This window comes from Ischnura elegans, chromosome 2 (assembly GCF_921293095.1).
Source record: "Ischnura elegans chromosome 2, ioIscEleg1.1, whole genome shotgun sequence".
Classification (NCBI taxonomy): Eukaryota; Metazoa; Arthropoda; class Insecta; order Odonata; family Coenagrionidae; genus Ischnura; species Ischnura elegans.
Window position 1 is genome coordinate 73,098,303 of NC_060247.1, and position 20,534 is coordinate 73,118,836.

At 42.1% G+C, this 20,534-nt stretch overlaps 1 protein-coding gene across 3 annotated transcripts in view; it reads right to left on the bottom strand.

The window, feature by feature from the left end:
* Window positions 1–1,850: 1,850 nt before the first annotated feature.
* Window positions 1,851–20,534, bottom strand: part of LOC124153964 — a 141,908-nt gene continuing 123,224 nt past the window's right edge. For all 3 annotated transcript variants that reach the window (XM_046527398.1, XM_046527397.1, XM_046527399.1), the window contains exons 3-9: window positions 20,278–20,406; window positions 17,993–18,091; window positions 15,288–15,561; window positions 10,657–10,892; window positions 7,623–8,171; window positions 4,908–5,890; window positions 1,851–3,994 (exon numbers count right to left, since the gene is read on the bottom strand). In XM_046527398.1, coding sequence (XP_046383354.1) covers window positions 3,698–3,994; window positions 4,908–5,890; window positions 7,623–8,171; window positions 10,657–10,892; window positions 15,288–15,561; window positions 17,993–18,091; window positions 20,278–20,406 — 2,567 coding nt within the window. In that variant the 3' untranslated portion in view covers window positions 1,851–3,697. The remainder of the gene's footprint in view (window positions 3,995–4,907; window positions 5,891–7,622; window positions 8,172–10,656; window positions 10,893–15,287; window positions 15,562–17,992; window positions 18,092–20,277; window positions 20,407–20,534) is intronic.

Here is a 20,534-nt window from a genome sequence, read left to right on the forward strand (position 1 = left end):
TGATGACAGTGATGAATGAATGAGTAAAGTGAACGGAGAAGGAAAGTGATAAGTAAGAGAAGTGTGACAGATGGAATAATGAAATGCCGGTATGTGAAGTGGAGTGAACTGTGTTTGTGTGATGGAAAGGGGGAAGTTCAAAACTGAAGGCGTTGGGGCCACGCCCGTAACCCATAATACTTTGTTTTTGAAGGCTTTGAAAAAGAAAATTGCATGTCATTCCATTTTCTTTTCCAATGGGGCAAATGTAACACCTAATTTTGAGTGGTTTGTTTTGGTTGTTGGTGTGACGAAATAAAAGCAATAATAAGCAGCAGAGGTGGAGTGAGGTAATTGTTGGGATTGTTGACGGCGCAAGAGGAGGAGTAAAAGAGAGGACTCGGATTGTGATAGTTATGGCGGACGGGTGTTCCCTTGCTCCCGAGTATGTATTATTTAAAGTGAAATAAAATGTTTGAAAGTAACGTGAAAACGAAGTGAAATTAATTTAAACGTTACAAGAGTTTCATATCGGATTGGATTAAGGATCAATTCTGGGGCAAAACTTTTTTAGGAAAAATCTAAATGATTTTTCCTAAAAAAGCTTGATTTTTTTTGTATTTACGATGTTTCACTTATGCCATAAGATTGGGTATGCATGTCGCGGAAAAACCCTTATAGAAGGGATTCACCCGTATATACTATATTTTTTCATGACTACTGCATTTCTGTATTACGATTTATCTTTTTTCAGTACCAGTTAATGGAATCGGTATCTATTCCATTTTCCACTGTGACTCAAAATATTGAGGTCGTATTAGATGGAAAACGTTTTACGTACCTGAAATAACGATCCGGTTTCCTGAAAATCTACTGCTGGATAGAGAATCACATTTTTGGGTCCCTTTCTCACCCCTCCTTTTAAGTAGTTTATAGATTAACAACACTGTGTTAAAATTATCGCCTCATTGCTAAACACTCATTTCAGTTGCCCTCCAGTTTTGTTCTTCTTACCCGAGACTATGATTACGAGGTATCTTGAGGCATCAGGTGATGTATCTGGGCTTCATAAACTATATTCCTGTGACTGTAAACTCGCTAGTAAGATATTTATCAAATCAAAGACAATCGATCTTAGAGTTTGCTCTTGTACCGGTTTTGACTCCAATCAAATACTACCCTTTAACCTAATGGATATTACTTAACAATGCGTGAGTGAAATTTTCAAGTTGTACTTGAGTTGGATCATAATAGTAAGTATCGAATCGAATGCGATAAAATTTAATTACAACTTCACAAATTGTGAATGAATAAGCATAAAGTTGATTTGAATATTTTTGGTTTCAGCAAGAAGCATAGTTTTTATCTTAATGAAGTGGAAATATTGGCTAGTGGTGGTAAATTCCAACCACCAACCCTAAGTGGGAGATTTGCGCCTAGCTCCGATTAGCTTAATGTAATACGTCTGATAACTCGATAAGAATGTCATAATTCAATGTAATTTCCTATTTTTTTCTTGCTCAGCTGCTGTAAGACGTGGTTCTTTATTAGGAAATAGGTAAAGGAAAGGATTATATGAAGTGTAGTTTTTTTCGGCAAATGTAAGATATAAGGTAGACACAAAATCAACACTTTTAGGTTACCTGAGAAGCAAAGGGTTATGTATCTCATCATATAGGTTTACCGTGTAAGAATAATTGCATGGAGTATGCAACTAGGAACGTCCACTTACCTGAAGATGCGCCTAAGGTGACTGGTAGAGTAGAATGGTAGATTAGAAAACAATGCATTGTTACTGGCGATGTCAAGGAAAAGAATGACCTAAAAAACAGATGGTGGTATGCTCACATATATCAATAAAGAATGCCATCGCCAAAACAGATATATTTATTTGCCAAACATGATCATACAAAATTTTCATTTTCTTCAAGAGCTATGAGCCTCCCCGCAGTCCTTGTAAAATGCTATGAGCTCATTTCACCTTTTTTGGCTGCCAGATTCTGAAAAAACTATATTTGACTTTATTTGGCTTTTAAAATAAAAATATGATCAATTGTAATACTTTTAAGGATGTATGATTAAATGGTGGAAATGAGGGAATGCTTTGACTAGAAATCTCTCACAAATGATTAGGATGGAATGTGTAAATCCAAATATTTACGTTAGAAACCTATTTTCAAATAGGCATTTAAACTTAGGTTCTTACTGTCCATCTCTGACCAATTTTAATTGGATTGGCTTTACGTGATAGTACTCAAAAACAGAGTTATTAAAAATTATTTAAAGTATTTTATAACAGTTAACGTTGTCGAATGAATCCAGATTTCTTTTTAACGATAGACGAATCAGCATGTAAAAAATTATTATTCTTAGGTTCAAACATCTGATCTTTAAAATTTCCAGATGTAAGACTTAAAGTTTTTCGTCATTGCTCAGTGGTCCAAGGAAAAGTTTCTTCCTCTGATAAAATTTTACGCTCTATATCCTATTTAAGTTTTTATTCTCGAAAGTGAGCCGAGTGATGGAGTTCACTTCAAAATTAGTCTTTAAATGTATCACATGTTTTCAGTCATCCATAGTTTTGTAAAAAAATGTTTTCTCATCACTCAGCAATAAGCTCGGGGGGAAGAAACTCGTCGATTGACGATTGTCATTTTGTTTCCGACTGCTGACGTAACCATGGTTACCATCGGAGGCATTTGGATATAATATGATTTGGTTGAAAATACATGTTCATCAGTTGAAAACTTCACCCAAATAAGCTGATAATCTTTAGATGCAGTCACATTAAAATAAATGTGTTGTCGATGAAGACCGCGACTGCAGTTGATTTGTAATGAAATACTATTCTTTATTTTGAAAGCTGACTGCGGGCAATTTTTCGTGGGATGATAATTAAATATTTACAGGATGAGGAACTACTCAATGAAATGCTGGAATGTCCGATGAAACGTATTGGTGTAATTCTTAGTTCTGGTTTGCTAATGTTTGAGTTTAGTTTATGTCCTCTTGTCTCATAGTTCACTCACACATATCAGTCATAGATAATCATGTATCTCACTCAACACTCACTAAAACACATGTTGCACTCGTCTCCATAACTTTTTATAAGCTCTTTGCTTGGTAAAAGAATTTTTATAAGTGAGATTTACGCCCCAGTTTGGAGGAAACGGATACAATGTCCGTTCAGAATTATTTATTGCTTTCCTTTTTCTGGAAAAATCCATTAAATAAAATTTTTTGACTTTTTCAAATACCTATCCACTTTTACTGATAATGGGTATCCCTCTCTGGCATGAAATTCAGTTTAAATGTTTTACATCCATATTTTTCTTATGACCTACAATGATGGTGATGTTAAGGTAACATACTTATGCCAATTAGTATTTAACATTCACGGATACACAGGAGATCAATGAGCTCTTATTCGGTTATACTAATGATTCTCTTTTAGATACTTAATGGCTAGTATCATCTGAACTGTTACCATTCAGATTCAAGGTCTTGGGCTAGAACATCAGCCTCAGGTATAGAATTCATAATCCTTCCCCGTGAAAAATGTAGATAATCCATCTGAACTCAGTCGTTTAAGTCTCCGGCCGAGTCGTTGACATTCGTGTTAGATTTTTTAATGTTATAGCGTAATAAGAAATATACCTTTAATAAAACAACTTCAGGAGTGTACAGAACATTCCGTCGCACGTCAAGTGTTTTTACCTCAGAATCGGGTGACCTTGTGCGGCGACGGTTTTGCGCCATACCTCTCGTACGTTTCGCTGTCTATGGAGTCGATCCTCATGAGGCGACCTCCTATCGGGCTATCCTCCAGGCTCGCCTCTCCGCTGCCTTCCGGGATGGGGTTGGTGCCGCCCCTGGCCGCCGGCCCTCGTATGCTCACCGGCGTGTCCGGCCTCTCGGTGGCGTAGTAACTCGGGTTGCTCTGGCCCACTGCGTTGGCGGACGTGGCTCGAACCAGGGCCGTAGTACTGCTTCCAGCCCCGAGGCCGCTGTTCAGCTGTTCAGGGATCGAAGGGGGGACCACTGGAGAGGGCTTCGACGTGTAAATAGTTAAATTTCGAACGCTCACCGTTCGTCATTTGTTTATTTCATACATCGAGCTCGTGCTTTTTCTCTGGTTATATACCGTGCAGGAATGGGTCAACATATAGGGTTTAGTTTTTTTTTTAAATTTTCTCAACTGGTGCTGTCGTGCTAAACTGAAGGTATCAAATGTGTGAGGGATTACTTCATACACTTAGAGAGTTACATATCACAAAACTCGCTAGGAACGTTACTGATAGTGACACTGAAGATGAGCGGGAGTGAGGTCTATGGGTAACAGGTAGCACAACCATTGATGTCCACATTCTGAATTGGCATTCCATGCATAGGTTATGGTGAAGGGGAACTTTGCTGGAAGGTGCATTGAAAGTATTAATGACATGAAGGAGGCTACAGCTCTTCAGGAGCAATAATGAGACACCTACTGAAATGTCAAAATGTCAAGCAATGGACGCGAAGACTACGAAAAAAGCTAATTTACAAAAAAATCATATTTACAGTTCCATGAATGAAGATGGACATTACATCGTCTATCCTCTCCAGTAACTGAAGGGAGTAACAAAATTAATTTTTTTAAAATATTGTAATACGGAATTCATTGTCATGAATTACGATTACCATTAACACATTTTTTCTCGAAAAATTTGTGCTAACAAATCTACAGTTAATGTTGCATCAGGGCAAAATTAAAAATTAAAAATGTTAACATCTTTCTACACTCTGGGGAAAAGGTGTTTGCTTCATAAAAAATGAAATCAAGTCATGAATTCAACCAAGGAATTGCTACGGGGAGGGTGAGAGGGAATCGACCCTGGAGCATTTGATTTTACTCTGCCCGGGGCCTAAACGCCTCGTCCGTGTCTCACCATGGGGGAGCGGAGTATTTCTTGGCTTCTGTGGAGGCCCTGCCCCACGGAGTCGTAGAGGGCCTGGTTCGACGCCCGGTAGTTGAGGTCGAGGATGCTGGTCCCGGATATCCCGCCGGCCGCCGCGAGTGGAGGCAGGGCCGACGCCATCCGGTCCCTCGCCGCCGCCGAAGTCATGAGGTAGGTCCGCGGGATGAAGAGACCGAGGAGGACCGCAGAGGCGGTCGCCACCAGACCCCCGGCCACCGACGCATCCCTCCATTCGGTAGGGGCCGCCACGAAGGCCGCGCCCCACCCCAGCCACACGATCAGGCTGCTCGCGCTGGCCACCGCCAGCAGGGCGCCCTCCCGGTAGTTCCTCCTGGACTTGGCCGCGAACGGGCTGACCACGGTGAGGATCAGGAGGAGGAGGGCGTCGTACGACATGAGCGGGACGAGGTAGAAGAACAGCTTGTTGCGACCGGAAGGCGTGGGGGCGCAGGGCTCGGACGCGGACGCCAGAGCGGCAGCGCTGTTGCCCACCAGAACCAGCAGCCAGAACTCCACCGTCAGCCCCACCTGGACGGCCGCCATGAAGAAGAGCAGCGCTGTCTGCAGTGGACCGCTGACGTGGCTGAGGAAGCCTTCCGAGTCGGAGGAGGCCAGCATTATGCACCTAGAGAGCATAGTGGAAAAGAGCAGAGCATATGCCATGGAAGGGCAGAGGAGTCGCATGGTGCAGACCACGGCGGCCACCGTAGCCGCGTCCTCCTCGTCGCCGTCCCAGCCCTCCGAGAAGGGGATGGGCCTTGGGGCGTTGACCGCGTAGGGAACCACGGCGCTGTATGTGAGGATAACGGCTAGGAGCATGACGAACGATAGCGCCGGGTTTCCTTCCAGCGGGGTCGTCTTGAACATGCGAACTATCAGGTACACTATCACCGCCAAAGAACACAGCACTCCGGTGGCCGACAAGGTGACGACGGCGGCTACCCAACCCTCACCTGTGGAAATAATGACAATAAATAAATCATATTCATTACAGAAAAGTCCTGAAGAATGAATGATAATATACCGAACGTAATTTCAGCCCAAAATTTTGCATTTAATTATTAAAGACCAACACTCCAAAACACTAATTAACGTTAAAAATTGAGGTCCATCGTAAGAAAAAAATCAATTATTACTATCAATTATAACTTGTCCCACTACTATCGTGCTTACGATCATCCTTGCGAAAAGGCAATCGTAGTAAGCATGCATATTCGGTCTTAGGCATGTCGTTTATGAAACCTATGGCACCTTAAGATGATACGGCGCTCGGACGAAAGTGGAAGTGGAAAAAGAAATGCGAAAGGCACCACCGAAGAACTATTTCAGACGACGTCCACTGCAGTCCTTTCATTTCTCCAGTGAATTCTATTAATAAAAAACAGGTAAAGTGTAAGACTAATTTCGTCATTATGAAACTTGCTGCTCTCCATTTTCCACTAGAGCACTATTGATATTAAAATTTGTGAGGTTGATGGCAGCATTACTATAATCGCCGTAGTATGAGTGCATGAATGAGTTACGTGTTAACGATAAATGTAGGAGGCATTAGCTTATGTTAAGTTCAGAAAAATTTTGGAGGACAATTTTCAGTCGTGTTCGAATTTCTTTCATGAAAAATGTTTTGCTTCCAACTAAGCTCATTTATTGATATTCTGAAGATAAGAAACAATATTAGACTATGAATTCGAATACAGCGCATAAACTATGATCTAGTTTTTTTTTCAATTGAAAAGTTTTATGCACTTAATCGAAAAAAATTGCGTCAGAAAACACATAAGAATGACTTAAATGAATTTTCCTTACTCTCATCTATTACTTCATTTTCCGTGACTTCCATCAAATCACCTGCTGTTTCAATTTTTTGCTATATATGTTTTAAATATAGCGAAATTTGCGATTCGTCTGGTTAAACTCACACATGTATTTATCCAGCGTAGCAAGCATGATTCGGTTGTATCTATAGAACATAGTGTTAATGTAGGGCAGATTATGCAAGCTTTGATTGGTTTCTTTCCCCTCTTTTTATCTTTACATTTGCGGTACACATCCAACTCATGCAGACAATACAGACAATAACCGGTCTTATAAAATAGACTCATCTAGTCCCAGAAGTCGTCTACTGTGCCACGCCGGGTGCATTGGTGGGGACATGACAAATATCACTTGGCTGGCACTGGAGTGGAATGCATACACTCCCGAGTCCAGATTCAACCTAGTGTGGCTGTGCTCGGCCGCTCACTCGCCTCGAGCCCACGCTCAAGCTCAGCGTATGAATGGAATCGGGTTACTCAGCAGCTGCTTGACCGACCGCTTACAAATCTGATTTGCTCAAATTTGTCACTAGTGGTAGAGCTCTTAGGAGATGTGAAAAGTGAGACGCGATTTATCGGGCGGCCGGGCGAGTATGACCACTCGACGATTCGTCGTTGAGCTTAGCCAAACTAGGGCGCATGTTTCCGGTAATTTTGCCAAAATGCGGGCTCTTCGCCCATTTCTCCCTCAAAAAGGTGGAATCGTGACTCACTAGCAGCCGGCCGATTGTGGCCGAGCACGGAAACGTATTTTTCAGGGATCTAGTGGGGACTGTAAATTCAATATTACGCTATGAAAATTAGGCGAAGAATGAATGAAGCTAAAAATCTTCAAAAAAATGCACCATTTGGACTTCGCCACAATCCTCACCCCGCCAGTAGATCCCGAGGCCGGGACCTTCCAGGTTGATGCACCGCCTGCAATTCCTGCAGGAGTGCTTCACTCCCCTCGTCCACTTGCTCATGTCCTCCTCGAACGAATCGGAGAGTCTCAGCCCGGAGGACGACTCGTAAACGCCCAGCTCCACCAACTGCCCGTCGGCCGTGACGCGGGAGAGGATCAGAGGGTTCCTGGCCATGGTCGCCTCCTCGGCGGAGAGGTGCAACGTTTCCGCCGCCGCCAGGATCTCCGTGTTGGAATCGCCCGCGGTGCCGTGCTTGAGGCTGCGCGGCGGTAGGTCCGCCAGGGTCTTGGAGGGGCCGAGGGCCTCGACGAGGCGCCGGGCGAAGGAGAGGACGCCGCCGGCGACGTCGAGCAGCGCGGCCGGAGGAACGGAGCGGATGGCCACGTCGTCCGCCTCCTCGCTCACCACCGACTGCCTCCATCGCGAGAGGGTCCCCTCCAAGAGTTGGATGTCGCCGAACTGGGGGAGGACCAGAAGGGCGTTGCCGCCGGACGTGAGCTCGGCCAGTTCCGCGACTGTCAGGGGAGAAGAAGTACACAATACCATGAGTGCAAAGTACGCCTAAGTGTGCCACCGCGAACGGCAACTATTTTCGCTGTAAAAATAGTATAGCACTAGATTTTTAACAAGTTCCACATTAATGTTAAGTGTGGTTGAAATCTTCTAGGGTTCAGTCAGTCTTATTCCTGATGACGATGAGGGAGTTTCTCATCGAAACATTGGCCTTAAAGAGTGCCCGGTGCCAAACCCGAGAAGATTTCATCAATAGTATTCGCCGGGAAAGCTTACGATCTTTCATAATGTTGAGTGTGGTTGGTATGGCATGTTATGCATCGTTCGAAAGGAAATGCATGTCTCATTATAATGAAATGTTCATTGGGTCACTGCGATTATATTTTAGAATCCTAATATAATTTCAGCGACTCCATGGACATTTCATTATGGGAAATAAACTTTCTTTCCAGCGGTGTATATCAGGTCGTGCCAACTACTCTCAGCATTTATGTGGAAAAAATTCTCAAGTTACACTATTTTGACGGCAATTATACGCTAAGTCGCGGCGCCGGTGCCGAGTCTGCTATCGACTATTTGCAGACTATTTATCAGTTTATGATGGCCATTTTCAGGAATATCTAGAGGGACATAATCCTAATACCTTTCTTAATATTGTCATTGCTATTAGATGGTTTACTAAAATAAACTCGCCGTTAATTATAGTGTCGCTAGGTTTACTTGTTTCTTTGTCTGTTATTTAAGTCTTTTCTGTTAAAATTGTCTAAAAATAAGGTGAATTTACAAACCGCGTAACGATGGAGTTACCAATTTTGGCTTTCATTGAAATTCTTTCAATTGCTGTATTCATAGCTTCATGCAAATAATTAATACGACATTTGAACTTTTATCTTTTCCATCGCGGGATGTGACTTTCATTTTTAATCATGCTCGAAATATCGTATTGTAATATCGTGTTGTATGTTCAGATAATTTACTCCTTGTTTTTTTCCTCAGGTATCTGTGTCCCCGTTTCCAGTCATCATAATGAACTTCCTACTTGAGGTCATGACGCAAACTCGTGGTTGCTGATCGTCAAGTCCAGCATTTAGAAAACGCTGTGTCCTCAGCATTGAATAACGCCGCTTATAAGGTGAGTATTGATTTTTATGGATTAAACATGGTACACATTCGTAATATAAGGATCATTTGATTGGAGTGATTTAGGACGTTATTGGAGTGATCGTTAATGTTGTCAATGAAGATGATAGTGGCTCACGGGAAGTAACTGTCTTTTTGATAACTTATCGATTTCAGTGTTCTATAGTTTTGAATTCGCTGTTACTTAGTTGACTTGTTTGTTTCTCCGTTATTTATTTATGTTCAGTTATCTTAACCAAAAAAGTCTTCCCTCGTTGCGCTGCGAAAATATTAATATCGGTATTCGTTCAATGATTGTACCTAAAAGTTTCCAATTACATGAATATTTATCACCATAGCATTTTAATGGTTTTACAAAAGTCTCCACTCGCGACGTTAACGATGGAGCGGACCCAAATTCACGAAGAAATTAGTTTTAACCTAGCCTGTCAAACGAAATTTGTTCGTGATTTTTGATGCATCAGATTAATAACTGCCCAATAATATTCTTTATGATTACAAATACCATTGCAAATAGTGAGGAAGAATGGATCGACTCGCACTAATCGCCACACTGTGGACATTATTGAAAACAGATTTAAATGCGCCCGAAGTGGTAGCACGAATAAAGCTTCTAAGTGACTGACAGGGGACTCATCTCGATTGTCACCATATTTTTGAGTTCAATGGCTAAAACAAGGGGACTCCATTAAAGGAGGACCAAGAACATGTCGATCAAGCGTTATATCTGCCGTTTCGCGCGCAATTTATTCGGCGGCGCCACTAAGCATCAATATCTCTTTCAGTGAGGCTTTCGACATTAATCGTCGTGAAAAGTGGTCTTATTTTGTTGACAATCATCTCCGATGCATTAAGGGCGTGGTTTATATGATTTATTTGGCTCAGTTACGTGTAACTGCAGCGTATTTGTCGTGAAAAGTGGAAATCGACGGCTGGTAGCGCCGCGTGTGGCGATTTTGAAATCTAATTTTAACGAGCACGGAGCGACAACAATTCTATCGGCGGACTCGAGAAACCTCTAATGCAGGGGTCTCCAATTTACTAGGCCACGAGGGCCACATTCTAAGTTCCGAATCGTCCCGCGGGCTGGATAGCAAATTTGCCGATGACTGAAGTATTCGATACCAACGTCTACTGAAGAACCCGGTGGCGCATTTCCTATTTACGAACAGTTGAAGGCGACTTTGACGTGCAGTACAGCGCTGCACTGCTCCTAGCGGCGTACAAGCGAGAAGCGCGCGCCACTTGAAACGTGTGCGCGGGCCGTATTTTGGAGACCCCTGCTCTAATGTAATATCCGCGGGTTAAAACAAGTTTACCTTTTCCATTGCCTGATAGATTACCCACCCGAGCTCTCGAGGTCGAACGCCGCCTCGGATTCCTCGTCGTCGTCCATGTTGTGGCCGTCGGCAGTGACCTCGGTGGGCATGACTATCCAGTCCCTCCTCTCCGTGAACCCCAGGCGGCCCGATATCTCCAGCAGTGTCTGGATGCCCTTCCAGGGACCCGCGAGGATCACAGCCGCGCTCTCCGGCAACGACCGCATAGTTTCGTCGACCTCCCACTCCAGCTCTTCCGCATCGCTGCAAAAACATAAAGGATGGTCAAGCGGAGTCAATTACTCAGGAAGGGGCATGGAAGGTAGTGGAGGAAACGTCGCTAAATATATGGCCATACCTTATCAACTTCAGGCTAGCTGTAAAAAGAGCCATTTTCGGCATTCACGCTATTAAATCGAAATTGGAAGCTATGACGTGGTGGAAGGTCTCCGTAACAGCAATGGATAGATTTTGTGACTTCAACAGTTAATTTGACTTAGTTATGTTTTAAATAAACTATCGGAGTCAAAAAGACTCTTCAATGCTATTACGTGCTATTTATTTAGCTAGGAAATTATATTTCAACTAAATTTAATGCTCACGGAGAAGGAGATGTTGCTTATTCGAATCGGTGGACTGCCAAATTTAAGCCTTGTGTTCCGTGTAAATGAGAGTAGCTGTGTGACTTGGCCAGAATATCCTCTCCATGTTACTTTTAATGGGTAATCGAACTCATATTACCTATGTCTCGTTCAATCATACGGCGGCCATGAAGAATGTAAGGACACGTCTTCTTTTTTCATTAGAGTTTCGGAAGAAAGCGTTGCGTGGCATCCGAATGTTTTATTTTCCTCCTCGATGTTTCGACTGCAGAGACATACTCAAGTTAATGGGTGATATTGTCTTGTAGTTTTTGAACGATTTCTGTTTGTTTATTATTGATGGCTTCCATGTAAATCTCTTTCTCAGTACTCCGCCCACATATATGCTCATGTCGCCGCACTGACGGCGGTAGTCGTGAGGTGGCCTAATAATTGTGCAACATTACGGTCTTAAAATAGAAAAAAAATTTTGCTTAGAATATATCTCAAATTCACGAATGACATACACACATAGTAATGTTAACAACCAAATGGGATAGTACAAAGTAATTGAATTATTGTCGGCTAATCTTTATCGATTCGCCTCAATGCTTCTCCTAGTATTAAAGTGGGTTCGGTCTGATGCTTCCATAGTGCTTTATCACGGTCACGAGGCCCCACTGGCTCCTATGCTGATCATACACTACCCGTGGGATTTTTTTCGTGCCCTCTACTCAATGGCGATCACTGTTCACCACGTTAGGAGGAACTGGCAGGGTGAGCTGCGAAAATATTTCCACTCCATTCACCGATCTCCTCTCCATCCTCACATTCCCCATCCTGCACCCCGCCTTGGCAATCCGTCTCAAGTGCAACCCTTTTCTCTCCTGGTGTGCTTCCCTTTCTATCTCTCTCTTCGACTCTCATTCTCCAATCTTTCCGCTCAATTGACGACCTATCGCTCGGGGCCACCTGCTACTGCCAAAGATGGGGTCACACACCCGTATTTAGCTCACTCAACTACTCAACACTCTTGGTATTCCCAATCCTCAGCTTCTAGAATGACAATGTTTTTTTTTCAGTTTTCATCATCATCACTAGTCAAAAAACCTAAGATTGGTTTGACGGAGCTATCCACTAAATTCTCCCATCATCTAATCTTTTCACACCTACGTATTACTTCTCTTTCAAATTCATCTTTACCTGTTCCATCTATTTTTTTCTAGGTCTCCCTTTGCTGTTCTCGTCAACTACTTGTCTCTCGACGATTGTCTTCATCAGGCCATAATAGCTCAAAATATCGCCGAAAGGGTTGATCTGTTTTCTTATTTCGGTTTTCATGAGGCTTCTCTTCTCTCCTACTCTTGTTAGGAGGGGATCGGGTTGGTGTGGTCGTTAGAGTGTTGGCTTCCAACCCTGCGGGCTCGGGATCAAATCCCAGCAGTGGCAGAGAATTTTCAGAGACTGCCGTATCGTATCTGAAATTTTGTCCATAAAAGCAATCGGAAAATTTATCTTCAGTGAGTTATTCGATTTTAAAATAAATCAAGAAAATATTTTTCATAAAATATGCATTTATAATTTAAAAAAGACGAATGAAGATAGAGTTCGCAAAGCGATAATTGAATTTTTTTTACCGAGATACGACTTGGTTGACTGGTATTCAAACTTGCGATTTTATGGAAGAAATTTCAGGTACAATTTTATGGCTCAGGTTTTACACGTACGAATATGCGGACTAGGAATTCATGATACGCCGGAGTGGAATGGTTTTTAAGGCACTACTTTGAGGCTAGGAGCGATCGATGTGTTAAAAAAACATGAAAGAGGCCGAAATTTAGAGGAAATATTTCCTATAACGGGACCTACTGTAAATAACTATAACTCTACCTTAATATGCAAATATGTTCATCTACACTGCAGTATGGAAATAAACCTTTTTGAATTTGAAATGTAAATAAAATGCATCACTACCTCTGACCTGAAGACGCCAGCAAGACGGCTGGAGAAAGTGTCGTCATCCATGGACAACTCGACGCGGAGGAATGCCCGGAAGCCGAGACTCTTATGAAGAAACCACGCGGAAACCTCAGATCAAACTTAAAAGGGTTTTAAATATTTTTTTATATTTCTTTGAGGCTTTGGGGGGGATCTATCCCATCATCCCCCCCAATAGTTGCGCCACTGAAGAGGAGTGATTGGCAGCCATGGAATATTAGCGATTCAGATGGCAGTGGCACACACGTGCTTTTTAAATCGATGCTTGCGTACGGGAGGTTGTTGATGGAGGGAAAGACACTTGAGATGAGTGTACCCCACTCCCGCTTTGATGATGGGTGTCACGGTGATGGACTGCACGTGGCACTTGAGGAACACTTCCAACGGCCGCCTCCATTACCGCCTAATCGTGACATATCCAACCGTCCACTCACTTTAAACAGATATCTCGGCACGTTGCACATGTTGTGGCATCTGCGCATGTATCGTATAATCACGTAATCCGCCTCAATGCACATGCGATGGAAGTTGTGAGGGCTCCAGCCGTGAACGCGTGAAAGATATAATTATTATAAAGTCAAGTGCGGTTTTGAAATGGAAGCCGTGAAGTACAAAGTAGCGCAAATGTATTAAAAAATTTTGAGACGAACTACCTTTTCCGTACAACATCGAGGTTACCAAAGCCGTTACGTGGACTTTTTCCCATTGACACTCTACCCACTTTATTTTATATCTATACATAAAAAAGAGTCTTAGATGCTGCTCAGATAACCCCGGAGATAAGTAAAAAAATACTCATTTCAAATCCATGCCAGGTGGACTCGTGATGTTATGGTATTCATAGCTTCAATTACTGTTATTGTGTTGATTATTATTGTCTGAATTTTTTATCATAATCCATTGTTGTCTGTAGGAGAAGACGATAAACATTTTTCTATTTAGCAGATAAGAAAAAGGCCTGTTGAAAACAATCCAGGTTACACTTAACCCTTTCAATAATATCTAGTGTCTATTAAAATGGACATGAAATTTGGGGGATTTTAACCTCCAAATGTGCATACTTGTCCATCATTATGGACATAGATTAAAAAATTTACTTCTTAAAGTATAGCCGATCTATTTGGAAAATTTTTCCTGACACCATAAAAAGGATAGCAAAAAGAATGATTTTCATCAACGTTGAGAAAAAATATCTTACTGAAAAGGTTAAAGTCCATATGTGATTTCCTTCGTGTTCTCACCGAGTTCGTTGGATTTTATTGACAACCGTTTCGCTTACATCGCAGTCAGCATTTGCAGGTCGAAATACGCCGACTGCAAGCCTTCGTCCGAAGAAGCTGACGGCAGTGTCAGCGATACTGTTGTCAACGAAAGCCAACGGACGCGGTGATAACACGTAGAAAATGCAGGAGCCCTAGCTGTCGGTCGCCTCCCCCAAATATCAGCCCCGCTCAGCTGTACACGAATTGTAATAAGAAAAAATTCCCCTGAACCGGGTATCCCATGACAATTTTCAATCAAAGAATCCAAGAACACGGTTAGAGTTACGGCCTGCACAGTGGCCTAGAAAGCCAAAGGTCCGTGGTTCGATTCCCGGTCCAGGCGAATTTTTTCTCATGGAAAATTATTGTATACTTCACCGTCGTTCACGCGGCAGGCCTTGAAATGTTACTCATCCCTCTCAGCTACTTATAAACTACCAAAAATTACATCTTCCAATTCTATTCGGATTTACAACTATTCTATTTGGGCTGTCCGTAACATGGGCGTACCCAGCGGGGGACAAGAGGGGGCAGCTGCCCCCACTTAGAAGCTATAGTAAATTTAGTTCAAAACGAAATTTTTGAAAAATAATTCTTTAAATCCTAGGAAAGTGATAATAGTATTAAACATGTAATTAAAATAAAAGTATTTTTCCGAGCTAATAAAGTAAAAAATCCAATAAAGCGCGGTAATAATTTTCTTGAAAATTTGGTTTCATAACTTTTCCGTGTTACGACTAGAACGACCACGGCTTGCCTCCCTCTAGTTTTGATCCTGGGTGCGCCCTTGATTCACTATGCGTGCCCACCGCACCCACCTGGTCGTGGTCGGAATCCTGGGGAGGAGCGCTTGTCCGGAGATGCAGAGGCCCTCGTCGGTGGCCGTGTCCATGAAGGTGCGGAGGAGGCGCGGGGAGGCCGCGGCCACCGCCGCCTCCGTCCAGTTGAGCGCCCGCAGGATGGCCACCGAGGCATTGGCCAGGATGGAGGAGGGCGGGCCGCCCGCCACCGTGGTCACCAGCGGCGACAATGGGCCCAGGGCGTCCGTCAGGGGACGCATGTAGCCAGATATGCGGCTCGTCGTCACCACACCTTTTACACACCAGGTTAGGAACAAAGGAAGTGTCAGCTATGATACCAGTAACTTTTACAATATACTGTAGTCAAAGGATAAAAACTTGCACAATCCGGAATGACAATAGGGTAGTTTCCTTCATCAAAGAAAACGAAAGGCATTGATTGCGATTCGTTACTCACCACTAGTGCATTCACAATATAAAAATTATTTGGTTTTAGAAAACCCAGTTTAGACGAATGGCAATGGTCAATTTTAACCGCATTGGAAAAAGGCCAGATTGGCGCCCATGCGATGCCACTCCGCGTGACGTCACAGGGACCTAGTTTCTCTACGAGTAGATAGGAGTATTACATCGTCTGAGATTACCAATTCATGCATGAGGCACAGGGCTCAAGGAAACATCTCTAAATAATCACCTTTTAAAACTGCATATTGTCGGAAAGTTTCCTTCGTTTGTTAGGGTATTAATAATCCTTATTTAAGCCAAGCGCTACCTGCTAACAGGGTACTCTGCTACCTGATAGCAGCCTGCATCTCAGCGGCGCACACATCCTCGCCCCAAGGTCACCTCACTTTGCGACAGCGGGAACCAGAATGACGTCACACGGGATTTCCTCAGCATTCAAACTTAGCCATCGCTTTTTCGCGCGCTTGAAAGTTTTCACTTTTCATTTAATCGCAAAAAATAGATATCGTCATGTAAAAATCTAAAAGTGTGAAATTCATACTCCAGGAGTAATAATCTTTCGATTTAGGCAATAAAAAATTATGGGAAACCACCCTATTGATATACAGCACGTGATGATGATGCTCCAGCATTGAAATTCACGCTTTCTCTTTAATAATAGAGGATTGTAAAAGTTACTTGTATAATAAATGGAATTCCACAAAGGGCGCACTGTTACCATTTCATTCGTGAAGTGTCAGCTGCTGAAAATAATGAATGACAGAAAAGAAAGTTTCGTCTTGGGGCCCCTGCTCAGTGTGGTTCACTAACTTTATTGAAGGTAGGATGGAGGCGAAGAGAAAAAGGGGAAGGCCAAGAAAGGAATTCAGGAATGATAGAAAGGATTGAAGATCTGATTGAGTGCTTATGAATATTTATTAACGGGAGAGGAAAAAATCCTGCCCACCAACCCAACATTTTAGGAGAGGAGAAAAATATAGAATCTGAATTATTGCATCTTAAAGAAATAAAATTATTCCACTTTCAAAACCATGGAAATGTGGAAAGGAGTAAAAATTGAGAGGACCATTTTCGCACTTCACTATTTTTCAGGTATTTTCATGTAAAATTAGAAGTTTGGGGAATTATTTCGTTAGAATTATGAGACTGAAATACAGATAAATTTGAAAATTTCCACAAGTTTTTATTGAGTAAAAATTCAAATAATGTAAATTACACGGAAATTGAAAATCAAATTGATTTATTTTTGTCTATTTTATGTGAAATATGAGGTGATAATTGAGCCGATTGGATTGAAGGAAAATAAGAAAAACATTCCTACGAATGTTCGCTCTATTATCTTGGTACTTGGGCAGTGAAGGTATATTCCATAGTACTTTCCTCAAACTAGTGGTCCATGACGAAAATGTTTCAGAGTATGATATTACATTCCAAATATACTGGGTGGAGAAAAATTAGGTCACGAAATTTTAACCCTTGATAGCTGATACCATTAGGAATCAAAATTACTAACGATGTATAGGTCGAAAACGACATTTTTAAACTACAGAAACTTTGAGCTTAGCGCTCCGATTGGCCCCGAGGTTGCCCTGTTGCCGGATGCTCTGGGGAAAGGCAAGGTCGGTAAAGGGCAATTTATTCACACCACAGCCATTTAGGATCAGAAGGAAAACGAATAAGTCTTACTCCTTTTTTCCTGGAGTTGGAGCAATACAGAGCACTACAGCCAACAATTTTTTGAAATTAATTCGCACGCTCTATGTAAACATCATGTTAGCAACAGACAGGCGGGAACCAAGCTGGTCAAACCGAAATGCACTATGGGAGCGTGACATGACCTGTCTTTTACGGACCTTGGGGCAAAGGCAATTGTAGGCAAAGCATTCAAAGTAATGAGTTGTCCAGAGCCTTCAGCAACAGAGCAAACTCGCGGCCAATCGGAGCGCTTGACTGAAAGTTTCTACAGTTTAAGAATGGTGCGTTTTCAACCTAAACAGTATCAGTAATTTTTGTCCTTATTGGCATCAGCTATTCAGGATTAATATTCGTGACATAATTTTTCTCCATCCTGTATATGGGTAAATAAACGGGGGTGGAATTCTATGCCAAGGCCTCGTAAAGTCAAGGTTTGCTAAAGGTAAATGTGTCTCAACGTGGTGATTTCCGGCTCACCTATGGAGGGATTGATTGAGTTGATGTCAAATGAGTCCACAATCTTAGCTTTCACAGGGAGTATTTGTCTGTGGTTAATCACTCACCCAGTGGATAGGCGTCATCGCATTCCTGCTCCACAAGGGCGGTGACAAGTGACGTTCGGGCTGCGTCTGGCGAAGAGCAAGCGTCGTATATCGTAAGACCTGAAATCAGAGGAATATAATTACTGGATGAGATTGTGAAAAGGTTAAAGACACCAGGGGCGCAGCTAAGAATTAAGGCTAGGGGGGTTTTAGGAGCAACTAATACTAACGGGTGTGGAGGTATTGCATACCCACCAGGGTAAGCATGAGTTACGGGGGCCTCCTCCAGCAAAAATTTAAGAACAATGGTTCAAATTGGCGAGTTTTAAGGATTTATGAGGGATATTTGATAAATGCTAACACTAATAAGTAATACCGATCCAAATAAGTAAAATGGATTAAACTTAAAAATTTCTCTGAGCTCTTGGGGGGGTTTTATCCCCCAAAACCCCCCCTCGCTGCGCCACTGAAAGACACAGTAGATTTTTTAAGCAATGCGGCGAAGTGCTCATATTAAAAAGAGAAGGTGCATCAAAGATTAGCTATTTCTTTCGGAAACAAGTAGCAGCACTCAAAAGCCATTACTTTTGTCTCCATGCATAAAAAGAAAATGAGGTCAGAAAAAGAAATTTAATGTTTTAACCAACTGCTTTAGATTTTATTCATGAAAGCAGTGCAGTTGAATTATAAATTAAATCTTCGATTGCAATTCTAAAAACTGACTCTGTTTTTGAAGTCATCTGACATTTATTCATGCCCTTTGTCTCGGAAAACGAAGGTTTTATGATTTCATTTTGCGGGATTGGCACAAAGTGGATGTCAATACCATACATGCATTCTGGAAATGCATCTGACTGTTAAAATTTGTTGATGGTCTTTGATGCAAAGAAACGTGCTAGACTAACGTTGAAACGTATTCCTTTGAATGAATTACTTTACTCATCCACATCTGTTGTTGTGTCTGGCACTTGACCTTTTCAAGCAAATTCACTCCGCTCTTGGAGGTGAAAGAATAAAAATTATCGCAGATGACTGACTCTTTGCGTTGGTATGATTGTAAATTATCTCATATAGTTTTTATGCTCAGAAATATCATCAAACTTCAAATTTAACTACTGATATTTACCCACGAATTACGGACAAGCTCTTAGACTGATGCATTTAATTGGATTCTTTATCATCCTATTTTCTCCCCAAAATTCTATCCCATTGAAATTTTCTATTTAAACGGTATTATTTTGGAATTCATGTATTAAGACACAATTGCCTTCTTTGTTGTATAAGTTTGTGAAAAGTACCCATTTTTATTACGGAAAATTATCTGGGGTAACTGGTGGTGTTCTATTAATTTGTTGCGCGTAGAAGCAGAATTTTCAAAAAAATTCGTGACAAACCCTAAAGTGTAGTTTCTAGGGCTCATATTTTTAATGCAGTCGATTAGTTCATATAATGGGCAAAAGGTCCCTGGGGATGCAAGTGATTTCATTAAAGAATCGCTATTTACTTAATTGTGTGTTTCGAATGAGGAGATGGCTCTCTTTAACGTCTATTAATTACCCAAACCTTGCCTAGTTATAGATTTAAAACGTGTCGTTTGATTACTTCCGAGTCTTTGCGACATGACTGAAGTAAGCGATAGTATGTATATGGAAGATAGTCCACCCCGTTATCATGGACAACTGAATGACCAGAATTCGACCTTTGAGTATTATTACCAATGCTATTAATTTTCACGGATGAAAAATTTAAAGGCCTCATTTTATTCGCAGTTTTTTGACTCAATTTTTAAATTTATTTATGTTATTTATAAATTTCTCCACGATTTTGGATGGTGTTCGAACTTCATTACCACATTCAAAGAAAGTAAAGCCTGAATCACGCGTTCATTTTTTTCATCCCTTGGGAGGGACAGCTCCAGCGATGGCGGAAAAATGACCGTTTCTCGCGATCATTTTTCCCCGATGGCTCGAGGAATGGAAATCACATTCCTTTCTCTATCGCTCGGCTCGTCCGTTTTTCCGTCGCCGGTACCCAAGATGGGTATAATAGGCACCTTGGCTGGAACCATAGCTTTCACCATGCTTCAGCCAATCAGAACGCACAGCCGCTAACGGCGACTGTAACACCACGCTTGGAATTTAAATGAATGACAGCGATGGAAAAAGGGACGTTGGGAATGAACGTGTGATTCAGAAAATGATGGCCCTGAAACGATCATTTCTTTGGTCCCTGAAAAGCTATCACTGGAGCTATCTCTCAGAGGGACGGAAAATTATGATTGCACAATTCAGGCTTAATTTTCTTACCTAGTTTGACTCCTGTCACGAAGGCGATGTCGTTAAGCGCATTGACTGCCCATGCCGCTCCCGCCATCTGCTGTAGACCCGATGCGAGAGGATCCGTGCAGTTTGGTCCCGAGTGACCGTCAAAAAGGCCTGTGTATGGAAAAAAAGATGGATGCAAGGAAATTTTTTTAAAGACATAAATATTGTATACAGGTTTTCCTCTCCCGGGGCCCACTTTTCTCAACTCACGGGACTCTATTGATTCCCGTCGCTCGCCG